General features: G+C 34.7%; 1 protein-coding gene across 4 annotated transcripts in view; it reads left to right on the forward strand.

The window, feature by feature from the left end:
* Nucleotides 1-23,025, forward strand: part of LOC127854370 (LIM domain kinase 1-like) — a 47,559-nt gene that overhangs the window by 11,670 nt on the left and 12,864 nt on the right. The window contains exons 1-7 of one of the 4 annotated variants that reach the window (XM_052389431.1): nucleotides 2,690-3,240; nucleotides 3,572-3,665; nucleotides 10,216-10,234; nucleotides 14,743-14,878; nucleotides 18,499-18,608; nucleotides 19,793-20,002; nucleotides 21,612-21,908. In XM_052389431.1, the coding sequence (XP_052245391.1) occupies nucleotides 3,650-3,665; nucleotides 10,216-10,234; nucleotides 14,743-14,878; nucleotides 18,499-18,608; nucleotides 19,793-20,002; nucleotides 21,612-21,908 (788 nt within the window). In that variant the 5' untranslated portion in view covers nucleotides 2,690-3,240; nucleotides 3,572-3,649. Of the gene's footprint in view, nucleotides 1-2,689; nucleotides 3,241-3,571; nucleotides 3,666-6,120; nucleotides 6,161-10,215; nucleotides 10,235-14,742; nucleotides 14,879-18,498; nucleotides 18,609-19,792; nucleotides 20,003-21,611; nucleotides 21,909-23,025 lie in introns of those variants that run through there. The other 3 variants (XM_052389429.1, XM_052389432.1, XM_052389430.1) reach the window with 3 other exon arrangements.

Here is a 23,025-nt window from a genome sequence, read left to right on the forward strand (position 1 = left end):
CAGTTATCTTTAACACTAATGAATAGATATAATTACACACAAAGTGGTCATGCAAACATTTCTCAATGGATCTCTCGTACAAACAAATTGATAAAAAAAAACATAGCATTACGTTAAGTGTCTAAGTCTATAAATAAAGTGCCTTTAAGTCAATGTCATTTCTATATAACGTACGTATTCATCAGCATTCGTCAGATTTCAAGAGACAGTATTCAAAGTCATATAGAATCTTAACAAAATATATTTCACGGTTGAATTTTTGCATAAGCATTAAAAAAATATTGTTACAACTGGAGAAATATGTTCCAGGTATGTGTTTAAAGGTTGAAAATCTATCATTTCGCAAGGCTTATTTGTACCTTACTAGTGAATTTTGGCGTCTAGAAACCGTATTTATTGTATGATCATCATGAAACTTTGTCAGAAGATTTGTCCCAATGATATTTTGGACAAGTTCGAAAATGGTTCCAGTCGCTTGAAAAGCATGGCCACCAGTGGGCGGGGCATTTTTCCTTATATGGACTTATGAATCTTCATGAAACTTTGTCAGTATATTTGTTTAAATGATATCTTGGATGTGTATGAAAATGGTTCTGGTCTGTTGAAAAACGTGGCTGCCAGGGTGTTCACTAGTCATGAAAGTTGGTAAGAACATTTTGTTTACCAGGTTTTCCGAAGGAAAAAACTGGTTATTAGATTGGCGAATGCGGGCGGGCTGGCTGGCTGGCGGGCTGGCGGAACAAGCTTGTCCGGGCCATAACTATGTCGTTCATTGTCAGATTTTAAAATCATTTGGCACATTTGTTCACCATCATTGGACGGTGTGTCGCGCGAAATAATTACGTCGATATCTCCAAGGTCAAGGTCACGCTTTGAGTTCAAAGGTCAAAAATGGCCATAAATGAGCTTGTCCGAGCCATAACTATGTCGTTCATTGTCAGATTTTAAAATCATTTGGCACATTTGTTCACCATCATTGGACGGTGTGTCGCGCGAAATAATTACGTCGATATATCCAAGGTCAAGGTCACACTTTGAGTTCAAAGGTCAAAAATGGCCATAAATAAGCTTGTCCTGGCCATAACTATGTCATTCATTGTGAGATTTTAAAATCATTTGGCACATTTGTTCACCATCATGGGACGGTGTGTCGCACGAAAGAATCACGTCAATATCTCCAATGTCAAGGTCGCCACGACTAAAAATAGATTTTTTTTTTAAACAAACTTACAAATTGGGTTAATTTTGTTTGTTTATTTCAAAAGTTCAGTTTGAGTTTTCTCCCTTTATCAGATTTTTTTTTCACAATGAAAACCTGGTTTTGTGACAATTTTGTCCCTTGTTCTAATGACATCTTGGGCTGCACAGAATAGGTCAGTTCCTTTGAATCTCAGGTGAGCGACTTTGGGCCTTTCAGGCCCTCTTGTCTAGTTCTTAGAATAAAAGTAAGTTATTTTCGTTAAAGCTGCTTTGGTTTTCACTTATAGATTAATTCTTTGAGTGTATTCAGGCGTATCTGACTGGACGCCTTTATTTAATTGAATTACAACCAGTCAGTGGTGTTATCCTTACCGGAAATAAGCGTTCTTTAATAAGATTTGATAAATATTTCCGTATTACATAAGTGCTCACAAAGTTACATAACTTGTAACCGTCCCGTGACCGGTTCACTTGAATAAGTGAACAAGACCGCACTACCACAGCTGTTTATAGTGAAACATTGTGAATACTTTTAGTCACATTTTTAGTTCAATCTGAATGACACTTGCTGTTCTTCACAAATGGTGACAATCTTTATGAGCATAATATTTTTTGCTCATGGTGAACTTTTGTGATCACCTTTAGTCAATTGTCTGTCTTCCATTTTGCATCATGAATATTTGCCTTGTTAACACTGTAGAGGCCACATTTATTGCTGGATCTTCATGAAACTTTGTCAGACGATTTGTCCCAATATTATCTTGGACGAGTTCAAAAATGGTTCCTGTCTGTTGAAAAACATGGCTGCCAGGGGGCCATTTGTTGTTCATTCTTCATGAAACTTTGTTAGAACATTTGTTCTATTGATAACTTGGGCTGCAAAGAACAGGTCATTTCTTTTTATCTCAGGTGAGCGACTTTGGGCCTTTCAGGCCCTCTTGTTTTAAAGATATTTCTTGTTTACAATTTTAAGAGAATGTTTTTAATTGTGAACATCTTTGCTGGTTACTTGTGAAGAAAAATATGAGGTCAACCGGTCAAAGATCAAGGTCACAATTGTTTGAAACATGAAAATTGTTTCCATACAATCTATATACAGGTTTATATAAATTAGTGTGTTTGTTACCTTTGATGAAAGATACTCATTTTGATTCAAAAATCAAGATCACTGATGTAAAATCTCTTTTTCAAATTTAATCTTGGTCTCTCTCTACTCTACAAGTGGCTATTTTTGCCTAGATCTCTTTACCAGTCAGAAACGCACTTTGACGCATTTGAAGTCCTTTAGAAAATGAAATTTAATTCAAGTCCTTTCTGAATATTTTCAAGTTTGCAAGGCTTCATTTTCAACCCTAAGATACTGATGAGCAGCAAACAGCATTAAACCTAAACAGATTGCAGGCTGTTCTGGTTTTATGCTGTTTGCACATAGCCATTTTCACTTTTTTCTGAGTGGGTATGGGACATTAATAGTGCACTTGCAAGTGATAAATATACTACTGTCAAGTATATTGAAAAGAAAAGCTATTTACACTCAGCTTTAAACTCCAGTTTTCTACCTCATTAGCGGCAAGTGCAGTAACCATGAAGTCGGTGTATACAGGACTATCTAGCTTGGTTTGATAGCTGGCAATATTCACCTGCTATATTACTTACATATCTGGTTTTAAACTTTCACAGTGGGTCAGTTACAGATATGCTGATTATTTGAAGTGTTTCTTTCTTGTATAGGACATCATACAAAGTAAGGATATCAAATCCTATTTGTATACAATACAATATTGAATGGAATTTGGACAGTATTTGCGTCATAGGGAGTGCGCTGTGAAAAAGTAGTTTTAATTGATAGTCTAGAGTGTAGTAATAAATAAACACTTTTGTGCCTAACTTTTTCAGGTATTATATGAATGAAGGCAACAATTACAATACGATTGTTGATGGATGAATATTAAGATTATATGAAAATAAATCTTAGCATACTCATAAAAACTGGAAGTAAAATCAGAATGCCATCATCAGAAGAAATTATGATGTGTTTAGGTATGTCTATGTTGTGATGTTTGAGAACAAAAGATGTGCTAATATTATGTTTGAATAATTATATTGCTCAATTTTCATTTAAAAAGCAACAACTCTGCTTATAAAAAATATGATTGCATCTTTTATATTTACTTATATCTGTGAATGATTAAAAATCTAATGGAAATTAGAATTTACAACTAAATAGTATTTCATAAGTTCATTTTAGGAACATTTTTTGGAAGAGAACATACACACATGTTGATTTGTTAATCTTAAACTATGGTATTCAATTATTAGAAATAATCATTTAAAGGATGATAATTTGATGATGGATTTTTAATGATTTCAGAGAAGCCTAGATTCTGTTCGGGCTGTTCGGGGAAGTTAGAAGACCAGCCGTACATTGAAGCCCTAAACAGTGACTGGCATGAGTCCTGCTTCAAGTAAATCTTCACATTTATATCCTCGTAATCTGTTCAGTAATTTATAAGAATTATCAGTAGATGGAAACTGGGATTAATGCACAGGTTTAAAATGCCGTCCCAGATTTATATGAGTGCAGTCCCCACACTTTTGTTTCTGTGTATTTTGTTTTGGTTCAAGAAGGATTTTTCTTAACCCTTTCAGTGCGGGAACCGAATTTTAAAGGCCTTTGCAAACAGTTTGGATCCAGATGAGACGCCACAGAACGTGGCGTCTCATCAGGATCCAAACTGTTTGCTATTCTGATAGTGGTCTTAGAAAAAAATCGAAGAAAATGCTAATTATAGAATTCAGCAGAGGACATTTAAGCAGACGACAAATTTCCCAGCATGCAAAGGGTTAACATTAATGCGATATACATGTCAAATTCAGCACCAGAGTAGCTTGTGTCCATATGCATAATGCCCTGAGTTTGGCCATGCCACGCCTCTATTCTATTGATTATGATTGATAAAAGTTTGTAAAAAGTTCAACTTTATTAAAATATTTATTTGTAAAAAAAAATTAAGTGAAGAGACTTTTAAAGAATCTTTGCTCTGCAGTTTTTAAAAGTGTGAACACTTTAAATTATTGTCCTAGTTGTAGAATTTATTAAATGAGATAAAGAATTGAGAAGTTTTAATGTTGCAATTATACAATATATTGTTTCATAACTTGGTTAACTTAAGACAGATTTTGATTGCAATATGTGAGTCTAGTTGTAAAGTCAATTGACAATGTTGTGGTTGCATTTTAGCTGAATGAATGTCACTTAAATGTCCTCAGGGCTTTCTCACCACATTTACCACACCATACCTCACATACCAACCTCTGCACTTGTGCACACTGTTTACATGAATTGATATGTCCTACTCACAATATGTCTCAATAAAAACGAAATGCACATAATTTCACTTTATACAAATTTATGGTAAAATTTATAGCTTTTATAGATTTCTTCACTGATGTTGTGACACTTAAACTATCATAATGTCATATGGCTGCATCATATGATAATAAAGTAACAGTGTTTATTAAACAATACATTTGTTTTTGACACTAATTTGGATTTATTGACTCATTCATTCAAACATTTCCCTTAAAAAATATAAATTTAGATACATGAATGATTCATTTCAAAACTATTTGGTAAACTTGTCAAATTGAAATAAAAAGCTGGCATTTATTTCACTGTTGTAATTTCCCTGATATGGTTTTAAGTAATTGATATGCTTATGTGCCCAACATGGCAGTTTCCTGACACTTAAAATGCAATAAATGTAGGCAGAGCAATGTCTGGCTTCACATAATCTTCAATGTTGTCATTACATTATTTATGTTCTTTTCCTGAAATAATTTGTTTTTGGTCGGAAATTAAGATATTTTTTAATAAATTACTTTTGAAATGTAATTTGTTTAATGTGTTAAAAGATTAATAAATGTATTAGTAATTAAAATATTTAAAAGTTTCTGTGCAAGTAGTGATCGATGAAAAATAAAAATCAACATATCAATAAGTTTTCTTTTGTGTTGCCATTTAAATTGAAAGGTAAAAATAATCTTTAAAACTCAAAAACATCAATTATTTATATGTTCAAACAGCTTTGACAGAAATTCTAGGTTATTATCCCCATGCTTTTTCAAAGCGTGGGGATTTTGTGGTTATCTCCGCCATCCGTCCGTCTGTCTGTCCGTCCTGGCCACTATCTCCTCCTACACTATAAGCACTACAACCTTAAAACTTACACACATGGTAGCTATGAGCATATGTGGGACCCTGCACTATTTGGAATTTTGATCTGACCCCTGGGTAAAAAATGGGGGTTGGGGTGGGGTTATGTACTTAAACATTGGCCATAACTTTTGCAATATTGAAGATAGCAACTTGATATTTGGCATGTATGTGTATCTCATGGAGCTGCACATTTTGAGTGGTGAAAGGTCAAGGTCATCCTTGAAGGTCAAAGGTAAAAAAAAACAAATCCAAGGGAAGTAATAATCTTTAAAGGGAGGTAATTAATCAACCTGCCAAATGATTTTTTTTAATCAAAGCGGCGCAGTAGGGGGGATTGTGTTTCTGACAAACACATCTCTTGTTTTATGTTATTTTTACATGAACTTCTTCATTTCTACACCGTTTAACTTCCAATTGATACTGAACACTTCTTATGACAACATACGGTCAATCTCAACTACATGTATGCATGGCCCCATTACCAACCGTGGGACGCCCCCTGGGTCAAACATGCAGTGTGGGGATACGCCTCAGCCTCTGCCGCGCCATTTCTAGTTTATTGTTGTCATAAAAAGACTGATAAAATATCACTTTAACACAACTAGAATAATAAACATAATTATAAGAAATGATAATAACATACTTTTAACCTGGTTTTCAAAAAGTTAAAAAATCCTAATAATTAAGTTGTGATATTGCAGACAGGCTGGTGTGCCATCAGGCAGAATAAAACAGTGTCCGGTAAATTACTTCAGTTTGCATGGACCATTAGTGACTTTTGATATATTTATCAAGCTTGCATGTAGACCTAGCTTGGGATTGTATTTATGGTGTGTCGGGGGTAGGTTAAGGTCACTTTTATTAAAAATAGACAAATAGCATAGTCATACACCCAGTAACGTTAGTTTGGATACAGTTTATGCACTTAAATTGTGAGTGTATCTTACATGCAGACTTATCTTTGGATTACATTTTAGGCTAGTCAGGTCAACCGTAAACATCAAACTAAAACTAAAAAAAGTATAATGGTTTCCAGTGAATAACATAAGTTTGGATGGAGGTATTCCACCGAAATACCTTGCTTGGTACATGTATTACATATGGAATCAGTAGATTTATACCTTATTTGTTACCTGTATTACATAAAAAACCAAAAGATGTATACCTTACTTGTTACTTGTATTACATATGGAACCAGTAGATGTATACCTTGTTTGGAACATGTATGACATATGGAACCAGTAGATGTATAACTTGTTTGGTGCATGTATTACATATAGAACAAGTAGCTGTATAACATGTTTGGTACATGTATTAAATATGGAACCAGTAGGTGTATAACTTGTTTGTTACATTTTTTACATATGGAACCAGTAGATTTATACCTTGTATGGTACATGTATAACATATGGAATCAGTAGATGTATGCCTTGATTGGGGCATGTTTTACATATGGAACCAGTAGATGTATACCTTGTTTGGAACATGTATGACATATGGAACCAGTAGATGTATGCCTTGTTTAGTACATGTATTGCATATGGAACCAGTAGATGTATAACTTGTTATCCCCACGTTTTTCGGAGAAAAAGTGGGGATATTGTATTGATGCGCGTCAGTCCGTCCGTCCATCCGTCCGTCCTGGCCACCTGCTCCTCCTACACTATTTGCACTAGAACCTTGAAACTTACATACATGGTAGCTATGAGCAAATGTGCGACGGTGACAGTGACGGAATTTTGATCTGACCCCTGGGTCAAAAGTTATGGGGGTTGGGGCGGGGATGGGTCAGAGATTTTCACTCATTTTTTTATGATATTTTACATTAACTTCTTCATTTCTGCACCGATTTACTTCAAATTGATACTGAGCCTCTCTTATGACAATAAGGTCAATCTCAACTATGTATGGCCCCATTACCAATCCTGGGGCGCCCCGCCCATAATATGCCACACCCACATAGGCCATGCCCACCAAAAATTGCCTTTTACTATAATTTCTTCATTTCTACACCGATTCACTTCAAATTGATACTGAACCTCTCTTATGACAATACAGTTAATCTCAACTATGCATGGCCCCATTACCAACCCTGGGGTGCCCCGCCCACATAGGCCACGCCCACCCAAAATTGCCTTTTACTATAATATCTTCATTTCTACACCGATTCACTTCAAATTGATACTGAACCTCTTTTATGACAATACAGTCAATCTCAACTATGCATGGCGCCATTACCAACCCTGGGGCGCCCTGCCCACATAGGCCACGCCCACCCAAAATTGCCTTTTACTATAATTTCTTCATTTCTACACTGATTTACTTCAAATTGATACTGAACATCTCTTATGACAATACGGTCAATCTCAACTATGTATGGCCCCTTTACCAACCCTGGGGTGCCCCGCCCATAATAGGCCACACCCACCCAAAATTGTCTTTTACTATAATTTCTTCATTTCTACACCGATTCACTTCTAATTGATACTGAACTTCTCTTATGACAATACGGTCAATCTCAACTATGCATGGACCCATTACCAACCATGGGGCGCCCCTGAGTCAAACATGCGGCGTGGGGATACGCGTCGGCCTCTGCCGCGCCATTTCTAGTTTGGTACATGTATTACATATGGAACCAGTAGATGTATGCCTTGTTTAGTACATGTATTACATATGGAACCAGTAGATGTATAACTTGTTTGGTACATGTATTACATATTGAACCAGTAGATGTATTACTTGTTTGGAACATGTATGACATATGGAAACAGTAGATGTATACCTTGTTTGGTACATGTATTACATATTAAACCAGTAGATGTATTGTTTGGTTCATGTATTACATATTGAAACAGTAGAGGTATAACTTGTTTGGTACATGTATTACATAATGAACCAGTAGATGTATTGTTTGGTACATGTATTACATATTGAACCAGTAGATGTATACCTTGTTTGGTACATGTATTACATATGGAACCAGTAGATGTATACCTTGTTTGGTACATGTATTATATATATGGAACCAGTATATGTATAACTTGTTTGGTACATGTATTACATATTGAACCAGTAGATGTATACCTTGTTTGGTACATGTATTACATATGGAACCATAGGGTAAAGATCAAGGACATAGTTTAATGAATAGAAAAATTGGTTCAGCTAAATCACTTGTTTCATTTTAAAACAGAGGCACGTTATAAGTATTCATTCACCCAAGTTTTAGTTGGCATTCTGTTAGAATTTAGTATTCAGTAGTTGCAAATTTTGTTGATTTTATCCAAAAAAGCACAGCATGATTTATCAGCCTCTGATATGTTTCTTCCTAAAAAAAGACTTTTCACAATTAAAGTTTACATTTCAATTATCATTGAAGAGGTTGTATTACTAATACTGGGCAGTCATCTTAGATTACCTAATGACTGAATCGAATGATTTGTTTTACACATTAATGATCAAATCCATTGAGTTACTTAACTATTGAACCAATCATTTAAAATAATTGGATCATTACTTCCTTGTAATAATGTATTTTCTGGGCGAACAATTCGCTGATAATGAAATGTTGTGCTTGTCATTTAGCTTTGTTCTCCTTGGTTTAATTGTTGTGCCCTTTTCCTCAGCTGCCTTTCTGCTCTCAGCTTAATCACTAGGAGACTTACAATTAATACATATTCAAGAATACTTATTCAAATACATGAAAAAATAAGGTACTGGCGGCGTAGGTTGCATGTGTTCATATATCCATCATGAAGTTAAAGGTTTGATTCCTTCTCAGGAAGGGTTCTCAAGATTTTCTCCAAAGATACCAAGTACTCATTCTTCCTAGGAAACAGACTCAAGAGTGTCTCACTAAGCCTACAGATTTCAATGAAATAAAGATAAGCCTACAGATTTCAATGAAATAAAGATAAACCTACAGATTTCAATGAAATAAAGATAAGCCTACAGATTTCAATGAAATAAAGATAAGCCTACATATTTCAATGAAATAAAGATAAGCCTACAGATTTCAATGAAATAAAGATAAGCCTACAGATTTCAATGAAATAAAGATAAGCCTACAGATTTCAATGAAATAAAGATAAGCCTACAGATTTCAATGAAATAAAGATAATAGGTTAAAACATATAATATTGAATAAATTTCCAAATGTCGTTTTTGATTGTCCATACTAGCAATTTATAGTGAATTCTGGGCAATTTGTCATTTTTGCAATGTTGCACTATGTGTGAGCTACTTAACCGGAGTCAATACTCCATTTATTTCATTAAATACGTTCAATTATTCAGCAATGTTTCGACAGGAGACATTGATATTTGTAGGTACAATTATGTAATGTATGTAGGCTGTTTTAATACTGACAGAAATAATAATTTAAAAATTGAACCAATCTAATTATTTTTATATTTGATCGAGCCTCGATTGAACTAGCAGCTATTGATGATGCAGTATTTTCCTAGCTGTATGCATCTGCATGTATTGTTGGTCCATTTGTCTAGTGTTCTGGTCTAGTACTCAATATTGATCGCTTGCCTTTGAAGGACTCTCATTCTTTGCTGAGTCATCATCATCATTAACAGAATAAACTTCCATTTGTGGTGTGACTCATGGAAATAAAGTTTGTCTCCAGAGTTGACGGTTTTCGTCTGTTAAAAATGGATTACATTTTTAGGACCTTTTGAAAGATTACAAACTTTCAATGTTGTTTTTCAAAGTGTTTTTATAATTTGTATTTCTTTTATTGAAAAAATAATGTTTAATAATGGAGTATTATATTTTTTCTGCAGCGAGGATATTTATGAATGTGTAAGTAATTTTTGCTACATGTTTATGTTTAATTTATGATACATACGTATTGTGGTTAGTTTAATTAACATCAATATGGTGAAGTCAATAAGATTGCATCTGCCGGTATCTATTATGTCAATAAAAGTTTTCACTCCCACGATAAAATCATGTGTCACTATGTTCAGCCGATCACACCATGTGCAGTGGTATCAATGTACCCAATACATCAAGTGAGGTCTGATTTAAATTGACTTTAAGTAATGACATGTTTAAAAGGAGTGTTTGTTCATTTTAGCCACTCATTACAATTTAAATGGTGTTGTTGTTACAAATTGAACCTCTATAAAATAATTATGACAAAGTTGTTAACTTTGAATGCATGTATTACTTATTTGTTCTGTCTTCTTCATGGAAAGTATTTTTGGTATGTCTTCTTCATGGAACGTTAGAGGATGATTTATTTGTATGCCCCTGGATCGAATGAATGGGGTATATTGTTTTTGGCCTGTCTGTCTGTCTGTCATTCTGTCCCAAAACTTTAACCTTGGTTAAAGTTTTGCGATAACTTTTGCAATATTGAAGATATCAACTTGATATGAGGCATGCATGTGTATCTCATGGAGCTGCACATTTTGAGTGGTTAAAGGTCAAAAGTCAGATATATGGCTTCAAAGCGGCGCAATAGGGGGCATTGTGTTTCTGCCAAACACATCTCTTGTTGATTTTTGGGGTGCTCAATACAGGTCCAGTAATATATAATACATTTGGCGTATTTGGGCTGTTGAAACAGAATGGTTAAACTGTGCGGAATGTTTGACTTGTTTTCCTTAACATTTTTGTATTATTCATGTGCTTTTAAAAGTAAGATACCTTCATATTATTACAGTAGTGTGCTTGATAAATAATTCAATTATCAATTTACAGTCCATACAGCGAAAACTAAGAATTCCGTGGATATAATATTTCATGGTTACTTTAAATTTATGAATGTAGAGTTTAAGCAAAATGGGTAAAATATTCATTTTGATACATGTTTACAGTTATTTAGTGAGCAAATGATTGTGTAAGTGTGAGCGTAACAGCCTTCATTGGCGTGGTCAAAACTTACTTGTAATCAGTTAACTATCAGATTACTTTCTGATAATTACATGTACATGGTGTTTATACGTTTATACGCGCTCTAAAAAGCCACATGCACATTATGAGTAATTGACAATTGAGAAAGTGAATAATCTAAAAAAAAGTGTTTTCTCACTTTGAGAAACATTGTGCTGGTTTAGACTCCCCTGTTTAGTTTAGACCTATTTATTTTAGCTCGATTGCATGGAACCCCTCAGGCTTATAGAAACGCTCTCGAGTCAATTCCTGGGCATAGAACTAGTACTAGGCGTCTTTGGGAGATCTAAAGAATGCTCCCACAGTGGGGATCAAACCAGTGGCCTCCCAGTCTATAGGTGGACTCCCCTGTTAAATTAAGTGTAAACAAAATATATTTAACGTAATAACTATCTGCATAACTATTGTTTCCATTCATCTAAATCTGTCAGTTCAGCCAATTTGTTCTTTAAACCAAAAAGAAAGATCAGTTAAATCATTACTGCGCAGCTGACCATACACAAATACAGCAATTTTAACATAAGTGTTTTTTTTACCTTTGACCTTGAAGGATGACCTTGACCTTTCACCACTCAAAATGTGCAGCTCCATGAGATACACATGCATGCCAAATATCAAGTTGCTATCTTCAATATTACAAAAGTTGTTGCAAAAGTATAACCAAGGTTAAAGTTTGTGACAGACAAACAGACACATACAATGACAGACAGACAGGCCAAAAACAATATACCCCAGATCATTCGATCTGGGGGCATAAAAATACTACAGTTTAACCATTAGTGCTAAACTGAAGATAAAAATACTGCAGTTAGTGCTGCCGAAGTAAGCAATCCTAACAAAGATATACTGCAGTTAGTGCTGCCAAAGTAAGCAATCCTAACAAAGATATACTGCAGTTAGTGCTGCCGAAGTAAGCAATCCTAACAAAGATATACTGCAGTTAGTGCTGCCAAAGTAAGCAATCCTAACAAAGATATACTGCAGTTAGTGCTGCCGAAGTAAGCAATCCTAACAAAGATATACTGCAGCTAGTGCTGCCGAAGTAAGCAATCCTATACTGCAGTTAGTGCTGCCAAAGTAAGCAATCCTTACAAAGATATACTGCAGCTAGTGCTGCCGAAGTAAGCAATCCTATACTGCAGTTAGTGCTGCCAAAGTAAGCAATCCTAACAAAGATATACTGCAGTTAGTGCTGCTGAAGTAAGCAATCCTAACAAAGATTTACTGCAGTTAGTGCTGCCAAAGTAAGCAATCCTAACAAAGATATACTGCAGTTAGTGCTGCCAAAGTAAGCAATCCCAACAAAGATATACTGCAGTTAGTGCTATCAAAGTAAGCAATCCTGACAAAGATAGTATGATAATTATATGTTTATACCAATTAGTAGCTGCTGTTTCATGTATATTGCTGTGGAAAATAGTGATATGTATTCAGCTCTGATAGGATCAATTTCTTGACAATCCTCTTTTACCTGACTGTCATTCTTTGTGGAGGTGTGGAATAATCAATATAATCTTGAACAATTTCACACAAACATGATATTCCTGAGAAAACATTGATCTGCATAACATACGTGGGAATTTGTTTCTTTATGAACGTAAGACTGTTAGATGTGAATTATTAAGTACGCAGTATGACAAGATCATAATACTATAACAGAAACTCATCTATGAAGAGGACATGTCATATCAGGAAATATTTAATTGATGTTAAGTGGGAAGGAAGTGATTAATTTATGAATATATAATTTTGATTACTAATTCAATAAATGTGATCCTTGATCATTATAGAGCATATATTATTTCTACCATTTTGCATACAATCCTAGTTTGTTAGGCTATTGAGTTTGTTGGTACCCTAACAGTGTAACAAGATGGGAACATAGGTTTTATCTATGTCCTTCTTTATAAATGACACTTCTGTTTGTAAATGTCTGGTTTTTAGCTCACCTGTCATGAAGTGACATGGTGAGCTTATGTGACTGTGTGATGTCCGGCGTCCGTTGTGTGTGCGTGCGTGTGTGCGTCCGTCCGTCCGTCAACAATTTGTTTGTGTAGACAGTAGAGGTCACAGTTTTCATCCAATCTTTATGAAAATTGGTCAGAATGGATCTTGATGAAATCTGGGTTGGGATTGTATTTGGGTCATCTGGGGTCAAAAACTAGGTCACTAGGTCAAAAACTAGGTCACTAGGTCAATTAATAGAAAAACCTTGTATAGCCAATGAGGTCACAGTTTTCGTCCAATCTTTATGAAATTTGGTCAGAATGTTTATCTTGATGAAATCTGGGTTGGGATTGTATTTGGGTCATCTGGGGTCAAAAACTAGGTCACTAGGTTAAATAATAGAAAAACTTTGTGTAGACAATAGAGGTCACAGTTTTCATCCAATCTTTATAAAATTTGATCAGAATGTTTATCTTGATGAAATCTGGGTTGGGATTGTATTTGGGTCACTTGGGGTCAACAACTAGGTCACTAGGTCAAATAATAGAAAAACCTTGTGTAGACAATAGAGGTCACAGTTTTCATCCAAACTTTATGAAATTTGGTCTGAATGTTTATTTTGATGAAATCTGAGTTTGGATTGTATTTGGTTAGTCAGGTGAGCGATTCAGGGCCATCATGGCCCTCTTGTTTTGTTTCACACCTAACTAAAAATATTAGTGCTGAAATATTGAAACTTTGAATACATGTGATGTTGTACACAGACATTTACAAACAGAAGTGTCATACATAAAGAGGGACATGGATAAAACCTATGTTTCCCTCTTGTATCCCATGTGATGTTGTACACTTCCATATTTAAGTTTGGATGTTTTCTACAAAACTGAAATTATGACCCATTTTCAGCAAAAAATCAACATGTGTTACTTATGTCGCGCATCACCAAAAAGTATTGCTACTACAGGGATATATTGTTAAAAAATGAAAACCAGCATTTGAACTTGCCCACCTCCGACCATATTTTGGTTAAGTTTTCGTGATGTCGAGTTGTAAAACAAAAGCTGAATGAGGGGCCATTTGTTTCCTATGAACATTTTTCTGGTTGCTTAATTTATTGGTTTAAGATGGATCAAAATTCATGTTTGAATTCATTTCCTTAACATATGAATGTCTTGTAATAACAAAATGGCACTTAAATAGGAATGTATACATTTTTTGTCAACGGTTAATATAGCGCATGTTAGATGTTTCTTTGTTTGTGTTTCTGTTAAGGAGGTTCACTTGTTTTTCTTTACCTAAAAAGCATTTTTAGATTTTAAAGATAATTAATATAGTCATGTGATTTTTCGTACACATTTACATGTACACAATACTTCACATATTCATAAGGCCTTTAAAATATTACAAGAATGCCTCGTTCAGTAACCAATGGTAACAACCAACATGACCTTTGTGTGTTCCAGATGCTCTAAGTGCCACAAATGCCTGTCTAACTGGTACTTTGAGAAGCATGGTGAGCTGTTTTGCAAGTCAGACTACTGGTCCACATTCGGTGAGGCCTGTAACGGCTGCTCCGAGGTCATCACGGGACCAGTTATGGTGAGTGGAACTTACGTTTGTGCTTTATTTGCTCTATGGGGGGTCTCTGTGAACCCCAGTCTTCCCCATTTCCTACAGCATGAGACCATAAAACAGAGACAAAAACAAAAGTTGATTAAATACATACAGAAACAAACATAATACCAATAGCTGGAAATAGCAGCTATAATACTTATAACATTAATCAGACATCCCAAAAGTCCATACGACATTCGGTCCTGTGGACTTTAAAAACTTGCAGGACTGGACTGGGATTCATAGAACTGAAACATCACGTCACCAACTCAAATTTATTGACATAATGATACTTGGAAAAATGAAATAGAAAATACAAAATACAACTCTGAACAATGAAAACATACAAAGCACAGCACACTCAGAGTATTCTAAAGAAAATTAATTAATCCTAAATATTTAAAAACAATGCAATTTCTCAATTTAAAATTCAAGACTTGTATACTGGTATTCCAATTGCTCTTGAAACAAGTGTTTGCAGATACTGCTAGTTAATTGGACAGTTACTGAAGAATGTAAATAAACTATTTGTTTATTTTAATCACATTTATACTTGTTAGGAATTAAAGAAGTACCTATAACAACAGAACATGTGTGGGATATCAATAACATTCTTTAAAAGACTAAGTTTTTAACACAAAGCAATTATCTAAAATGAGAAATTTTTTATGACAAAAATTTGCCGGTCGTGAAATTGTATGACAACTCAACATTAAACTTTAAATGTAAACAAACTGGCCACAAAGATAAATAAATCAATAAAAAAGCACTATGAAGAGTAATTTCGATCAGGGAACTAACTGTTAATATACTGAGTTCAACGATCTGAGTTGCAAAAGGTGTTTTTGTTTATCTGTAAAAGACTATCAACAGATTTACTCGCATAGGAGGAATCACATGCGCAGTAACATTTCATGCATGTTAAAAAAAGATACAACATACTTTTTACTACTCATAGTTCATATTAGCTTCCTTTTATTTTCAGGTTTTAATTCTAGGAAATGAATAAACTTTAGCTCTTAAATTATTTGCCAGACATTTGGACCGGCAACATAGCATTTTCAATCGGACTTGTCTTAAAAACGTTGGTCAGGTCCGACGGTCCAGAACTTATAGGAATGTTTGATTTATTGCAGTTTTCATGAATCTAGTTAGTTAACTAAGTTGCAATGCTGAGTCACACTCCAGGTCCTTACTGAAGCCTAAAAAAGCCCTGAAAGTTTTAAACACATTCACATACATTTGTGCAGTATGGTTGGAAGCCTTATGTAGTTGCATGCCAAAATGTCAAAGAATATTGGGGGTATAATCCCCCTTCAAGTATGAGGAAGTCATTGAAGATCATCCTCTGATTGTCATAAATAATTGATTGTTTTCCTATTGAGTAACTTCTGGTGTTTTCTTATACAGGAAACTGCTTATGCAAGACATTCACAGGTCATTTCACACACTTTGATGGGGTTGTTGTTTACCAATAGATGGTAACACATTTTCCTCAAGGAAGAATGACGTAATGTTGTATATGAAATCAAATATTTTAATGCTTTCCGGAATGGAATTAATGGAACTGTAAGGTATTGACTTTTCAGAAAACATTAAAATCATATCAGCCTCGTGCTCTCTTATTTCACACATATATAACGAAGAGTGCATGTGTTATCAGGATGAGTGAAAATTGTTTGGCAGGTTTGCTTGTTATCACCGGCTAAAGGCAGAGATATATAATTCAGGTGTCCATCCATCCTTCTGTCACAAACTTCTGAGTGCTTTATCTCAGAAACTCAATATCAACATGAAATTTCATGAGATTATACTAGATATAAATGAGGAAAAGTGCCATGCATAAGAACCTTAACTCTACGTTGCCCTTCGTTGTTTTTGTTGTATGATGTAGTTTTTCAGGGCTATATCTCAGATAAAATACAAGCTTTCAACAAGAAACATGTACCTGGGATTGAAGCGACTAGTGAGAATGCTCAAGAACCATAACCCTACATTTTCTTTAATGAGAGTTATTGCCCTTGTTGTTTTTGAAGTATGTAACTTATCAGGGCTTTATCTCATATACAATACAATATTTCAACACTAAACTTCATGGATGTATTGATATCAACGAGAAGAAGTTCTTAACCCAAAAAACATAATCCTACACTTTCTTAAATTTGAATTTTTGCCCTTTGTTGTTTTTGAATGATGTAACTTTCAGGACTATATCTGATATATCAAACAGGATTTCAACATGAAACTTTATGGGTGTATCAATAAGAAGAATTACAATTCATACAAACAATAACCTTACACGTAGTTTTTAGCTCGACTATTTTCGGAGAAAACCCTAGGTATTGTCATAGCCAGCTCGCCATCCGCCGTGCTAAAACCTTAACATTGGCTCTAAAATCAAAGTGCTCTACACGCCACACCCATTTGAGTCACTAGGTCAAAGGTCAAGGTCACTGTGACCTTTAAATTTTTATTTATTTTAATGTGACAAGTTTTCATTTATTCAAAACTGCACCCGCAGCCGATCGTTGGCACCCGTTATGCGGTGCTCTTGTTCTATTTTATTAGGATTTTACCATACATCAAGGGAGCAAAATGTATTTTGGGAGAGAAATCAATGAAACGAATTTGCTGATTGTATTTAATTTTACAGTGATTTTGTTCTTGTGTTTATGGTGACTGCCTTTCAGCGAGAATTTTTATATCTAGTCCAAGATTTGGTTGGGGGGATATTTTTAACAATGTGCATGTATTAAGTTAGGTTTTACAGCTTAGCAATAATAAACTGGTTCAAGCAAATACCCCACCTTTCAGTTTCTTCATTATTCACTTTTTGTGCACTGTTCCTTATTAATAGTTATCCATTCGTTTCCTTCTGCTTTGCTGTCTGTAAAGAATAATTGAATCATCTTAATGCATTCATGTAAATTTCCTTGTAATAATGACAAACCAGATTGAGGTGTCAATGGAATAATGAAAGTCATTAAATCTTTAGGGATATGATTAAGAAAATGGACTTGTTCCTTGATGTGCTTTAGTTGTTGTCTAAACAACGATTTATCTTTTTTTCTCGCTCATCAGTATGTGTGCCGCTATATTGCCACTATTTTTTATTGTCAATCTTTTTTTCTGATGGATAATTGGTGTTTCCCTGGCAATACTCAATTTGTCATTGATATGCATCGGTATACATTCCTTTTTTTCAAGCATTTATTGGTAACGATATATCTATACTGTTGCAGAAGGTTCTTTAACATGTATAGGATGTGCATATTGCTTAATTGTAATGTATATTCTTAACATTTGCAGGTAGTATTGTAATAAATGTTGTGTAATTGAAGTTCAAGCAATATACTATTAATGAACATGCATATACGAGACGTATTTTTAAACTGATTAATGTTTGCTTATAATAAAGGTATTGACGTGTTTTGATCATGTCTTTCTCATTCAGTACCATATTTCTTTCTGTAATGTGGAACACCTCACACTTTGTTTTAAAACAATAACCATTTATGTTGACTCTTTAGAACATCATTTTAATTGCTTAATAATCGAACAATGTATTCTACTTGGCAGGAAGTGATCTGGATCTATATTTTCAGGTGGCTGGTGACCACAACTATCATCCGGAATGTTTCCAGTGTGCTAGCTGCCATACATATATAGGAGATGGAGAGAAATATGCCCTAGTGGAACGCTCAAAACTATTCTGGTAAATTAAGATATACAACAATGCATTCAGCAAAAATTCTGGTGAATTTTTATTACTGGAGTCTGACCAATATGCAATGTAAAGAGAATAATACAGGACAGTGGTGGTCAGAATATAATTGTAATATCCGCTAAAACTTTAACGTTAAATGACCTAAATGGGCAGACAATTGCAAACAAACAAATTTCAAATGCTTCAAGTTTTAACAGAATTATGGCCTTTTATCCATGTTAGATTAGTGGATTTTTTTTTTTTATGCCCCCAGATCGAAAGAACGGGGGTATATTGTTTTTGGCCTGTCTGTCTGTCTGTCATTCATTCATTCATTCATTGTGTGTGTCCCAAAACTTTAACCTTGGTTTAAGTTTTGATTACCTTTGCAATATTGAAGATAGCAATATTTGGCATGCATGTGTATCTCACGGAGCTGCACATTTTGTGTGGTGAAAAGTCAATGGCAAGGTTATCTTTCAAGGTCAAAGGTCAAATAGCATTGTATTTTCCCTAAAACTTTAACCTTTATTAAAGTTTGGTCATAATGTTTTGAATATTGAAGATAGCAACTTGATATTTGGCATGCATGTGTATCTCATGGAGCTGCACATTTTGAGTGGTGAAAGGTCAAGGTCATGGCTTCAAAGCGGCGCAATAGGGGGCATTGTGTTTCTGACAAACACATCTCTTGTTCCAAACATATGTTGTGGGGGCATTAGTGCCTGTTACACATTTCTAGTTTAGATACTAGGCATAAAGATCTTTTTATGATGAAATGTGTTCCCTAAACCAGCATGTCACACATATTTTCTTTAAATAAGAGTATCTTTGGAGGATTTTTCTCCTATAACATTATCAATCAATAAAACAGATATTAATTATAAGAGTGGATAAAGGTATGTCAGACTTGCTAAAATAAAAAACAGTGTTTAATGTTTGTGCATTATGTGTTCTCCAGATCAGCCTCCGCAGTCGGCACTGGCTAATCACGGACAACAGTTTGCTTTTATTTTATATTTGTTTAAAAAAGTCTCTTCTTAGCGGATATCGGGTTTAGGCTGAAAGCGTTGTCCCTGATTAGCCTGTGCAAACTGCACAGGCTAATTTGAGACAACACCCTTTTGCACATGCATTAAGCCCTGTTTTCCCAGAAGGTGGCTCATATAAATGAGTCATTCTGACTTTGCCAGTGGTGAATGCTACAACATGCAAATGAAGTCGTTGCTAATGGAGACACCTGGTCGCCGACGACAACCCCATTCCATACAGATGATAGAGGTCCCTGCAACACCAGACAATCGTCGTGGGCTGCATTTTAGCGTGGAGAAGAAAGTTGCTCAAAGAAATAGGCTGGCACTTCATATTGAGAACATGCCCTCCTCACAATTGAAGATTTCCAAGTATGTACTCAGAATTATTCCTTAAAATAGCTGATTGTTTTTCCCATGTTTCAGTCTGCAGTGTGTACGATTGAATCAGAGTGTTTGTTTTAGTCCAAATTAAATATAAAAGAGAATAAAGAGGGTTTTTCAGTACTTTATTTTGTTACTTTTTTATTCTTAAATGTTTGTTGAATAAACTGACCTTTGTTGTTAGGCTCAGATGCACACAGTCATTGGAAAGTAAGCACTTTTATTTGTGCAATAAAACTTGAAAGTTTGGTTTTAAATTATTGAAACAACAGCATTTTATCTTTTAGCCAGAAAATCTAGATAGAAGTAGTACAGATATTCAGATGTATAACAAAATGCTGATATCTTCTGGGAATTAATATTGTGAAATAAATCTCCAGTTGTTATTGACTACAGGCTTTTCAGTTGTGTACTCTTCCGTCTGAATTACATTGATCTGAATATCATGAACTGTGGCAGTCTATCCAGACTAGAATTACAGGGCCAGGAATCATGAATATGGATTCAGTGGAGATAGCCTTAAATTCAGTTGTTGATCTTATACACAACTTAGTATTTATTGACACAAGCAAGCAGTATTCTTTTCTGCTTTATAGTCCATTTATGTTTGTCTGATTTATATAAAGCTTTTCTGTGAAATATGATTTATCATTTATATCATGTAGTTTATTTAGTAGGGACAAGATCTTCCTACATAAAATGTGCTGGTCTATTATTTTATTAACTTCAAGTATGTTGTAGAAAATTCACTTCCATCTTCAATTGTTTTAAGTGCTGTTCTTTATATCTGTAAACACAGAGACAAATTTGATTGTTACTGGAACAAATTATTATTCTTGTAAAAACAACAGTATGCTTATTAAAACAGAAGATGAGAATATAATGATGGTACTTGTAGTAAACTAAAACATGTAAATACTTACATTTATTTTCCATAATTCTGATGTACTGATCTAATGTTTACCTTCTAAAGCATATACACATGTTGACCATTAGCGATCACCGTTTGTCTTTTGTGTGTTGCCGTACATCAACATTTAGCTTACCAACAACCTTAAATGACCAACTTTGTCATGTGTGGTTATAAACTAGGTCACTAGGTCAAATTGAAGGAAATTTTTGTGAACACTAGCTATTACACTTGCTGTACAATCTTCAGGAAATAAGTTTGAACATTGTAACCATTCTGTTAAAACTGGATCATGTTGTGTCAAACACTAGGTTAAAAAAAAAAGCTTGTTAACACTTTAGAGGTCATATTTATTAGCGTATGTATATGAAACAAGGTTAAAACATTTGTCCCAATTATGAATCAGCTAAATTCAAATCATGATCATCACTAGTTTATTCTTAGTAATAAAATTAGCAAAAGTCCTATTATTATTAACTCAAGTGAGGGAAAGAAAACACCTTTGTTACAGTGTTTTGAAGAATAAATTGCTAAGAAATGGATTATTGTTTTTGCCAAAAAGTTTTTGCAGATTAATCCTGTAAATGCTATACACATTGTAGTTAAAATGATGTGCAATAAAAATGATTTTTGATAACAAAAAAATACTATATGATAAGTCTAATGTTTTGTTGAACATCCTTTCAGAATTGAAAGTCCCATTATTGAGGACCTCAGCGTGGGGGACAAGATCATAGAAGTGAACGGCTACAGCGTACAGGACAGGCACCTGCTGGAGATCACGTCCATTCTCAGGGATGAAAACACGCCACTGAAACTCACAGTGGAGCGTGACCCGTCCCCGCTGCCGTCTAGGCAGGGGTCAAGGTCATTCAAATCGGACAGCGAGGATTCCGACAGTGGATCAGCTCAGTCGCCTGGATCTGTGGACATCGAGGGAACCAAAGTGCTCTTGCGCCCAAAGGAACTTATAAATGAACATAGGTTAGATGCAGTCATTGTAGCATCACACTTGCCTGGATTTGTGAAAAATTCCAATTTTGTTAATGAAATTATTATTTCTGTATTATGATGTGAACATGATTCAAAGTCTCTGTCCATTGTCTGTGGCAGGACACATGTTGATGCAAATAAAGCAGTTAGTAGTTTTATTTAACTTACAATTATAAGCAGCTTAAATACTGGAGGTATTCTGTATTGGCAAATTAAATATAATTTTCTTTTCCAAATTACTTTATGAGTACAGATGTTAAAATCAGATCTTTTGTTAGATTTTGCTTAAGTTGTTTTCTTAATGAACATTCTAGTATACATATACAGGGTTTTTTTTTACTAAGAAAATGACGCCGATATTCGGCGTCTTCCCCTACCAGAATTTTTCCCCTAAAAATACCATTTCCCCTCCAAAAATATAATTTTTCACCAAAATATAATATTTTACCCTCAAAGAAATGTTTTTTTTTCTTTTGGGAAGTCGACACTTATCCAATTTGTACCATGTACAACGATCTCGCTCTCTCCCGACGAACACTCAAATCTCGGAATCCCAGTGATTCTATATATAGCTGTTAAATTACGTCATGGAAACCGGGCAACTAATCATGTGACTATTTTACTGGATTCCGGTCTTGCGCGAGAAGGGTGTTTCGTCAATTAATAACCGGAAACCAGTCGAATTTTCATCCGGGTTATGTGAAAGCCAAGATATAAACGTTAAAACAGAAAAAAGAGTCTCACAATTGGCGTTCATACAAAATAAAACGCTCGGACTCGGAAAATATTAATTGCGTTGACGCATTTTTTTAGAATGAATCATCAAAAACCGTTGAAACCCAGCAAGATTCGGAGGTACATGTAATCAACATCGATTAATACTGTCGGATTATTGTGAAAGTGAAAGTATACAATCGGCAGCTGCCGCACCTTTCCCTTCCAATACTGTAGCAGATCTAGATCGTCAACCCATTCATCATGAAATTGAAATCATAATATTGACATCATTCCCCGGCCCCAGTTGAAAACATTTCCCATTATTAGATCTACACCTGCAACTTTATTAAGGACTTTGACTTTAATATCATACTTGTTCATGTGTTTAAGA

This window comes from Dreissena polymorpha, chromosome 1 (genome assembly GCF_020536995.1).
Source record: "Dreissena polymorpha isolate Duluth1 chromosome 1, UMN_Dpol_1.0, whole genome shotgun sequence".
NCBI classification, from domain to species: Eukaryota; Metazoa; Mollusca; class Bivalvia; order Myida; family Dreissenidae; genus Dreissena; species Dreissena polymorpha.